The 10,375-nt window shown below is 57.9% G+C and overlaps 2 protein-coding genes and 1 long non-coding RNA gene across 5 annotated transcripts; all 3 read left to right on the top strand.

The window, feature by feature from the left end:
• The first annotated feature begins 736 nt into the window (after positions 1 to 736).
• Positions 737 to 2,118, top strand: LOC117437896 (uncharacterized). 2 transcript variants are annotated; one of them, XR_004550525.1, is made up of 4 exons: positions 737 to 909; positions 1,073 to 1,227; positions 1,552 to 1,653; positions 2,031 to 2,118. It is a non-coding gene; the product is annotated as an uncharacterized lncRNA (long non-coding RNA). The 2 variants fall into 2 exon arrangements; XR_004550524.1 differs by having other exon boundaries at positions 1,486 to 1,653.
• Positions 2,119 to 3,010: 892 nt separating this feature from the next.
• Positions 3,011 to 5,853, top strand: LOC117437968 (uncharacterized). The gene is made up of 5 exons (XM_034073104.1): positions 3,011 to 3,038; positions 3,635 to 3,806; positions 4,274 to 4,365; positions 5,362 to 5,505; positions 5,665 to 5,853. The coding sequence occupies exons 1-5, from the start codon at positions 3,030 to 3,032 to the stop codon at positions 5,851 to 5,853; spliced, it is 606 nt and encodes a 201-aa protein (XP_033928995.1). The 5' UTR covers positions 3,011 to 3,029.
• A 1,707-nt stretch (positions 5,854 to 7,560) lies between these two features.
• Positions 7,561 to 10,320, top strand: LOC117437894 (maestro heat-like repeat-containing protein family member 6). 2 transcript variants are annotated; one of them, XM_034072558.1, is made up of 7 exons: positions 7,561 to 7,668; positions 7,956 to 8,138; positions 8,303 to 8,458; positions 8,785 to 8,886; positions 9,268 to 9,370; positions 9,626 to 9,685; positions 9,990 to 10,320. In XM_034072558.1, the coding sequence occupies exons 1-7, from the start codon at positions 7,588 to 7,590 to the stop codon at positions 10,160 to 10,162; spliced, it is 858 nt and encodes a 285-aa protein (XP_033928449.1). In that variant the 5' UTR covers positions 7,561 to 7,587; the 3' UTR covers positions 10,163 to 10,320. The 2 variants fall into 2 exon arrangements, with proteins under 2 accessions (XP_033928449.1, XP_033928450.1); XM_034072559.1 differs by lacking the exon at positions 8,785 to 8,886.
• Positions 10,321 to 10,375: the final 55 nt, after the last annotated feature.

Here is a 10,375-nt window from a genome sequence, read left to right as displayed (position 1 = left end):
CTTCCCCCTGCTAGAGTGCTGAAGCATAAAGAACGGGCCAGCTGCACCTCCATATGTGAAGAGGCGGTTGGAATCATACGATCACATGAGGACATCTGTGCCATTATTGTCTGCATTGAGGTGGGCCTGGTGGCAAGTATTTCCTCTTCAAGAGCAGCATGGGGAAGCTGGGCCACATGCATGAGGCAGAGGGGAGGTGGCAAGGGTGCCACTGCCTCCCGTCTGAGCTGTGCCCAGCTCTGGTGCCTTGCCCTGGGCCTTCCAGGAGCTCTGCGGCTCTCACTCTGCTCTGGGTGTGTTTCAGCTCCTGGACTGCACCAGGCTGAAGATTGACGATAGCCTCATCCTGTATGTCCTCCACATGCGGCTGCGTAGCGAGAGTTCAGTGCTGCGCAAGGTAGCGATCACAAGCCTCGCCACGCTGTCTGAGAAACCTAAGCAGGTGAGCAGGGGCAGCCAGGCTCAGTGAGGGCATCTGCCTGGGCCTGGCAGCAGGTGTTGTGTGCGCAGCGGTGTGCTTGGGCTGTGCCAGGAATCAGGAGTGGTGAGAACTGTGCCCACTGCCCCCACTGCCCTGTTCAGCAGCCCCTCAGCCACTGAACACAAAAGGCAGGGCATTGGGCTGTGCTGCACATGGGGAGATCTCTGTCTGCCCCTCTGCAAGCGGAGTGGTTTTGCTGGTGCTGTCCTCCTCAACTGTGTCACCAAGAAAGCGTGTTTCACATAGGCAAGGCTATGTCTCTGCAAGGCCTGCTGCCAGCCGTTATGCAGCAACTGCAGGATGATGACTGCGACGTCATGAAGGCCGCCCTGACTGTCCTCAGCAACATCCTCTGCGTGGTAGACAGGCAGACGGCTGGCCCCATTGCTCTGCAGCTGCTCAACATGCTCCTGCCACTCTTTGAAAATGTAAGGCAGCGAAGAGACCCCTTGGGTGGCATGTGTGTGTGGCTCAGGGATGGTGCATCCCTCTCCATGTGTGCTCACTGGCCTGTGAGTGGTGGTTCTTCTCACTTCAGTGGCTTGGAGAAGCGAGGGCTGAGGTCCTCTCCTCTTACTTCTCTCGTCCTAGGCGAGCAGCTGCGTGCGAAAGCAGTCCATCCTCCTCAGCAGAGATGTGATGAGGGTTTCATTCAGGTCTCACAAAAGCAGATGAGGAAGGATGTGCACAGAAGCCTCCTGCCCTTGTTCTTCCACCTGCATGACAGTGACTCAAGTGTGGCTCAGGTGGGCATTTCTGAGCTCTTTGAATGTGCTGCATCTGGAGCCCTCTCAGAGCCCCTTCCTGCCTGCAGCCGCAGAGCTGGCAGCCCGTGTGAAGGGGATAGGGACATACCCTACACCTGCCCTACCACATCCAGCATCGCCCAGCAGCAGTGCTGGCCATAAAGACCTGAGCACTGGAGGCCCTGTGGGCTTTCCAGCAGCACCTGCAGGTGCCTAAGGCCAGGTTTTGACCCCAACCCTTGCTGCCCTCATACTCAGCCCAGGGATCTCCAGGTCCTCTTTCCTGGGTAGAGGTGCCATCTCCCTGTCTCTGCTGCTCTGAAGGCCTCCAAGGAAGCTGTCGTTGAAGCTGCCAAGTTCCTGAGGTGGCAGCAGCTCCAGAAGCTGTTGCAGACAGAGCAGATATGGGGGGCTGCCAAGTGCATGGTAAGGATGTCCCCAAAGCCCTGCAAGCCAGCCTGGAGAAGCCTCTCTCCCCCAGTCCCCAGCACATGGGGCTAGCAGCTTTCCCCTGCCCTCCATGGCAGCCCTGTGCTGCCTGCCTGCAGGGCACAGGGGTCCCATTTCCCCCCCCTCCCCCCGCCCCCCCCCCCCCCCCCCCCCAGTCCAGGGGTTCCCCCACTGGCCTTTGGTGGCAGGGGGCACTGCAGCACCCTGGCCAGGGAGCATGCTGCCTCTGCTCCCTCCAAACCCTGGCACCAGCTAGCTGCTGGCTGGGCATTGCAGGTGTCCTGGCAGGGGAGGCCAGTCCTGGGTGCAGGGGGAGTGTCTGTGTCAACTCTGTCCCTGTGTGCTCGCTCTAGCTGAAGAGAGCAGAAGGAGGTTGGAGGAGTACCTGCATCAGAGCCTGCTGTATCAGCAGAGCCCACAGGAGCCCTTGCGCGAGGCGGCCGTCAGTTTCATTGGTGAGCCACAAGCTGCCTGGGGTCCCTCACTGCACCTCAGCAGCTCAGCCCCAGCCATAGCTACTGCCAAATCCACCAGGCAGCTGCAGAGCCCCAGCTGCCATGTGACTGATGTGGGGCTGGGTCCCTCATGACCACACTTCACGCTCCAGGAGCTACCCCGGGGCTCAGCCTTGCCCAGCGGGCCAGTGGGGGTGAACTGGGCTGCTGGGGTGGTCAGGTCAGCAGGATCTGTGACTGGCTGTGTGTGCCTAGGGCTCGCTGGGCAGCATCTGAAGGATGGGCGCAAGGAGAAGATCCTGGTCATTAATGAAGGTGAGGGAGGGCAGTGGGGCCTGTGGGTAGGAGGAAAGGCCCTGGGTAGGGAGCTATAATCCCTGGCCTGGCCTAGGAGGGCTCTGCGCCCTCTGTGGGTGAGGGATGGCGTGGGCAGAGTAGAGAGATTTGAGGAGCACGTGGGACACTGGTGGGCAACACCTTCCATCTAATCCTGGTAACCCCTGCCTCCCTCCTGGCTGTGGGAATTGCTGTGGGGTGGGAGTGGCCCTGGCTAGAGGGACTCTTCAGATCCCCTGCAGATCTGGGCTGTGACAGTGGCTCTGTTCCTTTCCATCGCAGCCCTTCAAAACATGGAGAATGACAGCAGCCCCTTGGTCTCTTCCCTGGTGCTCAAAACGAAGCAGATGCTGTATGATGCATGTGAAGAGCCTTCGTCCAGGTCCTTCCTGGCGGCACTGTGGTGCTGCCTCCGGAGGGCAGAGAGAAGGAGGATCCCTAACCAGCTGGTCTGATCCAGGGCACTGAAGTGGAAGAGCTTCCTATGAGATTCTTCCTCCAAGTGCAGGGAAACAGCAATAGATTGTTTTCTGTTGCACCTACTTTTTATCGTCCTCTTCAATGCTGGAGGTAAGGAGCCTCTGATGAAGGTGACTTATGGCTACCGCTTGCCCCTTCCTGGTGCCACAGAGTAGCTGACCACTCTGGGCCCCCTTCAAGGGAAGCCTGGGTGCAGGACAGTAGGGGATTCAGCAAGGCTAAACCTTGCACCAGCATCTTTGGTCCTCTGTCTGGGAGCTGCACTCTGTCTTGTGCCTTTTCTCCCAGGAGCCAGTGCTGTCCCTGGCTGGGCATGAGAGCATTTTGCAGATGCAGCTCTGGCAGCCCTCCCTCCCCTGGAGATGGGGAGTCCTGCAGCTGGTGAAGGAGGGCTCTGTCAGCTGACTATGAGTCTGGAGGAGCAGCAGATCCAGGGTCTCAGTCTTCTTTCAGACACCTACCCCAGCCCAAGGGGCTCACAGGGCGAGAAGGCAGAACCCTTCCAGAGTTACCTTCATAGGGAGACAGCACAGTCCTTGCCCTGGCTTGACCGCCAGTGCAGTGCAGTGACCGTGCGGTGCAGCTGCTCACGTGGCACTTGGCCTGGGGGCTGCTCTTAGAGGTTAAGGCTTTCATCCCATCTGCCACAGCTTGGCCCTGCTACTGCCGCTTCCTCTTTCCCACAGCACTTCAATGCAGAATACGGCATGCGGCGCTTCTCCAGAAACAAGCCTCTGGATTTCCTAGGGCACGCAGTGGGGTACCTTGCCCTGTCCTGTGCTGAGGAGGACCAGGAGATCAGCTGCGGGGCTTTCCAGGCACTGTGTAACTTCAAGAGGTTCCTTCTGGTGCGACAGAGTAAGAGACACTGAGGCAGGCTGGAGCTTTCCAGCTGCAAGGGCCCAGGCAAGGTACCGCACTGCCCTAGCGCCCTCCTCTGCTAGAGGAAGGAGCAGCAAATGCCTCCGTCACTGGAGCAGGGCAGCAGCTGTGCAAACCGTAGAGCACACACAGCCTGCTACGGAGCAGCAGCTTGGGACCTGTCCCGAGAGCCCTTGAGCTGGAGAGCCAGTGGCTGCAGCATGCCTGGGCTTCTGTCCTCCTCCTGAGCAGAAAGCCAGACTGAACTCTCCTGCCCCTCTACAGCCTAAGAGGCTGTTTTCCTCTCTTCCCCTGATAAACGGGCCCACTACCGCCCTGGCACATCTCCAGCTCCCATGGAATGGAGAGCCAAGCACAGCTCTCCTTGACACTCTCACCTGCTGCCTCCAGCTCTCTGTTGTTCCTGCCACTGTTGTTCACACTGTGTTTCCCCTCCTGCCCAGGCTACTGTGCGAAACGTGAGGATACAGAGATGCCTCTGGAGCGGGAAGTTGTTAACAGCTTGTGGCCTATGGAGCTCAATGATGAAATGGCGGTAATGACCTTCTCTTGCTGGGGCTTTTGGCTGTGGGGCTAGCAGGACACTCCCATGAACCAGTGCCTTGGCTATTGTGGTGGATGGCAAGGCCTCCTGTTGCTCCACGAGGGAGTAGGGCAGAGGCTTTAACCCAGTGTCAGTGGAGCAGCTCTGGCCATCTTGGCCACTGGCAAGCTCTGGTTCCTGGCAGAGCCAGCACACTGTAGCTCTATAGCTCTTGCCCGTGGCTCAGCCCACCCCTCGCCTTCAGCCCACAGGGCAGCTCCCTCTACACGCTCTGAAGGTCTGACTAGGTAAAACCTAGTGTCAGAAATATTTTTTTAGTGATTCCCAGAATGAATTTAAGATGCAGATGAGGTCAAGCGCCACAGTTGGTCAGTTTGTTTATTATAAAAATATAATTCTTTTAAAAAGATTATTATAAAATATATAGTGATAGGACAGTTTGGAAAAGAGGACAGAAATTAAGCAAGCATTCAGAGTGCAGAGAGATGGTCACCACCATGGATCCAGTGGTGTCCTGAGGGCCCATATTCATCTTCCTTGTTGGGTGGCCACCTGGCAATTACCTTTGTCCCCTTTTATTACGTGTTGGGGGAAGTACCTCTGTTTCGTAATGTCACGTACCGCACATTCCTAGTTGATCACATGCATCCACTTTTGCTGGTCTTGCAGCCAGCTGTCTGCACATGTCTGTCAGGAGTCCTTGAGATAATGGACAGCAATCTTTGAGACAGTGGACCTCAGTTCCTCATGCCAGTCTTTCACACCAATCTTTGAGGCAATGAACGGTGGAGCCTGATTTCAGTTCAGTCTCTCACACATGCTCCCGTGGCTGCAGTCACCCCAGAGCAGCCCCCAGTGCTGGCACTTGTCCTGGGGGTGGGCCAGCACTGCCCCGGCTGTGTCAGCCCAGAGCCAACCTGACTGCTTAGCTCTGCTCTGCCACCAGCGCCCTCAGGGTGACAACACTTCCCTCTCTTTCTCCCTTAGGAACCTGGGAACTTCTTACTCCCTTCCGAGAGGTACAACGTAGTCCTCACAGTTTTGAGCAACATGACACAAGAAAGAGTCTCTAACACCCAGGTGATTGCCAACACGCTGAAGACAGCCTTGATGTGCTTGAAGCTGACCAAGGTAAGCAGCATGCATCTGGACTGCCCTGTGCGTGTGCCCTCAGGGCACATGTCCAGTGGCCTTTGAGGCTGGCAAGGAGTGACAGGAGAGGAACAGTCCTTGGGGGCAGCAGGGGCCGTGGCTGCACTGCACCCAGCTCCACACTTCTGCCTCCGCCAGGTGGATGACTACATGCAGATCATCTATAGGCAGCTGATGCTTGTTACCAGAAGGTCGCTGTGGGACATCCTGATGCAGACCCTGCTCCAAATGGCCCAGCTGCACTCTTGGGATGTGACCACTAGCCTGCTGTCGATTTCCATCACTGGTGACATAGACATGGCCCTTCAGCTTCAGAGCGAATCCTAGGACCTCTGAGAACTGCCAAGACAAAACTTGTTATGGCCAAGATGGCCCCACTGATTCTGATCTGTGGCATCGCACCACTACCGGGGCCATGTGGAACGCGCTGGCATGTGAGCCCAGCATTTCGGGCAGAATACTGAAGTCGCTGGTACTGATCCAGCACACAAGCATGTTGCAGAGCAACTTCAGGACAAACTGCAACTGCCACGTATTGCTGACTGTGAGTGTCCGGATGAGGCCTGGTCTGCCCTGCCTGGGGCTGTGCACCCCTCACCAGCTCCTCCTCCCCTCTCCCTCTGCTCCGAAACCTGGACCTCCAAAAGGTCACTGAGGGCTTCAGGGCTACAGCCAGGCAGGGCAGCACATGCTGCTCGGCCCTGCGGCAGACTGGCAAGCAGCCTGCCCCTGCTGCCCTTGGGGGGTCCTCCTCCCTCCCCACCTCCTGCTGCTTGGGCAGCCAGGAAGCCTGAGGGGAAGAGCAGGCTGTGGGGCTGGAGAAGGTGAGTGCAGCGTAGCCAGCATGGGCTATGGGGCTGGCTGAGCTCTTCCCTCAGGACCATCAAAGCTTATGTGTCCATGCTAGAAATGGGCACCAAGCCCTGAATGCCACCACAGGGGAGCTCCAGGCCATGCAGCTGGCTGGACTCTGTCCTGGCATCTCCCTCCAGTCAGCGCAGCTCCTGAACCCCCTAGCCCCAGGCATGCTGCAGGGACATCTCTGCAGTGAGAGTGTCCCTGGGTGTTTTCTGCAGATAACTAATGTCATGCGCATGGCCTTCCTGGTGCCTTCCAACCAAAGCAACATAAGGAAACATTTGGAGGAGCTCTTCATGGCACTGGTCTTGCAGATCTCCTTCACCACCAAGAGCCCACAGGAGGGCTGCTGCTGCTCTAAGATTTTGAATAAGGAGGCTGAGGATCGTGTAGTCAACCGTCGCAGGTACTCTGCTCCTGTACCCCGGTGTCTGCCCTGGGCCAGAGCCAGGGCCACGCTTCCACACGTGACCATGCTTTGCTCTGCATGCAGGTGCGTGGTGAGGACCATGCAAGCTTTCTTCCATTTTCTGGGTGGTGACTCCCTGGTTGAAGACATCAAAGGGGAGGGTGCTTGGGACATGCTCATGAGCCCCTACGACTACCCCAGTGGCATCAGGGTCCTGAGTAGGTAAGAGCTTTGTCAGCCATCCTTGCGTCTGCTGCTGTTTCCCCACTGGAGGGAAAGGGTCCCCTGCATGATCCTCTTCAGCACAGGTGGTGGGGTGCAAGCCGCCAACACAAGGTGCAGATGGAGCCGTGACTTGTGTGGCCAAGCCGTGACTTGTGTGGCACCATAGGCCCAGAGAGCTTTGCCTGTCTCAGTGCTGCCAATGCCTTCTTCCCCCTGCTAGAGTGCTGAAGCATAAAGAACGGGCCAGCTGCACCTCCATATGTGAAGAGGCGGTTGGAATCATACGATCACATGAGGACATCTGTGCCATTATTGTCTGCATTGAGGTGGGCCTGGTGGCAAGTATTTCCTCTTCAAGAGCAGGCAGGGGGAAGCTGGGCCACATGCATGAGGCAGAGGGGAGGTGGCAAGGGTGCCACTGCCTCCCGTCTGAGCTGTGCCCAGCTCTGGTGCCTTGCCCTGGGCCTTCCAGGAGCTCTGCGGCTCTCACTCTGCTCTGGGTGTGTTTCAGCTCCTGGACTGCACCAGGCTGAAGACTTGACGATAGCCTCATCCTGTATGTCCTCCACATGCGGCTGCGTAGCGAGAGTTCAGTGCTGCGCAAGGTAGCGATCACAAGCCTCGCCACGCTGTCTGAGAAACCTAAGCAGGTGAGCAGGGGCAGCCAGGCTCAGTGAGGGCATCTGCCTGGGCCTGGGCAGCAGGTGGTTGTGTGCGCAGCGGTGTGCTTGGGCTGTGCCAGGAATCAGGAGTGGTGAGAACTGTGCCCACTGCCCCCACTGCCCTGTTCAGCAGCCCCTCAGCCACTGAACACAGAAGGCAGGGCATTGGGCTGTGCTGCACATGGGGAGATCTCTGTCTGCCCCTCTGCAAGCGGAGTGGTTTTGCTGGTGCTGTCCTCCTCAACTGTGTCACCAAGAAAGCGTGTTTCACATAGGCAAAGGCTATGTCTCTGCAAGGCCTGCTGCCAGCCGTTATGCAGCAACTGCAGGATGATGACTGCGACGTCATGAAGGCCGCCCTGACTGTCCTCAGCAACATCCTCTGCGTGGTAGACAGGCAGACGGCTGGCCCCATTGCTCTGCAGCTGCTCAACATGCTCCTGCCACTCTTTGAAAATGTAAGGCAGCTGAGAGAGCCCCTTGGGTGGCATGTGTGTGTGGCTCAGGGATGGTGCATCCCTCTCCATGTGTGCTCACTGGCCTGTGAGTGGTGGTTCTTCTCACTTCAGTGGCTTGGAGAAGCGAGGGCTGAGGTCCTCTCCTCTTACTTCTCTCGTCCTAGGCGAGCAGCTGCGTGCGAAAGCAGTCCATCCTCCTCAGCAGAGATGTGATGAGGGTTTCATTCAGGTCTCACAAAAAGCAGATGAGGAAGGATGTGCACAGAAGCCTCCTGCCCTTGTTCTTCCACCTGCATGACAGTGACTCAAGTGTGGCTCAGGTGGGCATTTCTGAGCTCTTTGAATGTGCTGCATCTGGAGCCCTCTCAGAGCCCCTTCCTGCCTGCAGCCAGCAGAGCTGGCAGCCCGTGTGAAGGGGGATAGGGACATACCCTACACCTGCCCTACCACATCCAGCATCGCCCAGCAGCAGTGCTGGCCATAAAGACCTGAGCACTGGAGGCCCTGTGGGCTTTCCAGCAGCACCTGCAGGTGCCTAAGGCCAGGTTTTGACCCCAACCCTTGCTGCCCTCATACTCAGCCCAGGGATCTCCAGGTCCTCTTTCCTGGGTAGAGGTGCCATCTCCCTGTCTCTGCTGCTCTGAAGGCCTCCAAGGAAGCTGTCGTTGAAGCTGCCAAGTTCCTGAGGTGGCAGCAGCTCCAGAAGCTGTTGCAGACAGAGCAGATATGGGGGGCTGCCAAGTGCATGGTAAGGATGTCCCCAAAGCCCTGCAAGCCAGCCTGGAGAAGCCTCTCTCCCCCAGTCCCCAGCACATGGGGCTAGCAGCTTTCCCCCTGCCCTCCATGGCAGCCCTGTGCTGCCTGCCTGCAGGGCACAGGGGTCCCATTTCCCCCCCCTCCCCCGCCCCCCCCCCCCCCCCCCCCCCCGAGTCCAGGGGTTCCCCACTGGCCTTTGGTGGCAGGGTGGCACTGCAGCACCCTGGCCAGGGAGCATGCTGCCCTCTGCTCCCTCCAAACCCTGGCACCAGCTAGCTGCTGGCTGGGCATTGCAGGTGTCCTGGCAGGGGAGGCCAGTCCTGGGTGCAGGGGGAGTGTCTGTGTCAACTCTGTCCCTGTGTGCTCGCTCTAGCTGAAGAGAAGCAGAAGGAGGTTGGAGGAGTACCTGCATCAGAGCCTGCTGTATCAGCAGAGCCCACAGGAGCCCTTGCGCGAGGCGGCCGTCAGGTTCATTGGTGAGCCACAAGCTGCCTGGGGGTCCCTCACTGCACCTCAGCAGCTCAGCCCCAGCCATAGCTACTGCCAAATCCACCAGGCAGCTGCAGAGCCCCAGCTGCCCGATGTGACTGATGTGGGGCTGGGTCCCTCATGACCACTTCACGCTCCAGGAGCTACCCCGGGCTCAGCCTTGCCCAGCGGGCCAGTGGGGGTGAACTGGGCTGCTGGGGTGGTCAGGTCAGCAGGATCTGTGACTGGCTGTGTGTGCCTAGGGCTCGCTGGGCAGCATCTGAAGGATGGGCGCAAGGAGAAGATCCTGGTCATTAATGAAGGTGAGGGAGGGCAGTGGGGTGCCTGTGGGTAGGAGGAAAGGCCCTGGGTAGGGAGCTATAATCCCTGGCCTGGCCTAGGAGGGCTCTGCGCCCTCTGTGGGTGAGGGATGGCGTGGGCAGAGTAGAGAGATTTGAGGAGCACGTGGGACACTGGTGGGCAACACCTTCCATCTAATCCTGGTACCCCTGCCTCCCTCCTGGCTGTGGGAATTGCTGTGGGGTGGGAGTGGCCCTGGCTAGAGGGACTCTTCAGATCCCCTGCAGATCTGGGCTGTGACAGTGGCTCTGTTCCTTTCCATCGCAGCCCTTCAAAACATGGAGAATGACAGCAGCCCCTTGGTCTCTTCCCTGGTGCTCAAAACGAAGCAGATGCTGTATGATGCATGTGAAGAGCCTTCGTCCAGGTCCTTCCTGGCGGCACTGTGGTGCTGCCTCCGGAGGGCAGAGAGAAGGAGGATCCCTAACCAGCTGGTCTGATCCAGGGCACTGAAGTGGAAGAGCTTCCTATGAGATTCTTCCTCCAAGTGCAGGGAAACAGCAATAGATTGTTTTCTGTTGACATTTTTTATTATGTCAACATAATGTTTGAAAGAAAATTTTTATTAAATTTTCTACTGAAATCACTTTTCTATCCACCTAAGATATACTGAGTGTTTGTTACATACTGTGCACCTGCAATTGGTAGCCACA

This window comes from Melopsittacus undulatus, chromosome Z (assembly GCF_012275295.1).
Source record: "Melopsittacus undulatus isolate bMelUnd1 chromosome Z, bMelUnd1.mat.Z, whole genome shotgun sequence".
NCBI classification, from domain to species: domain Eukaryota; kingdom Metazoa; phylum Chordata; class Aves; order Psittaciformes; family Psittaculidae; genus Melopsittacus; species Melopsittacus undulatus.
This window is presented reverse-complemented; position numbering and strand designations above follow the sequence as displayed.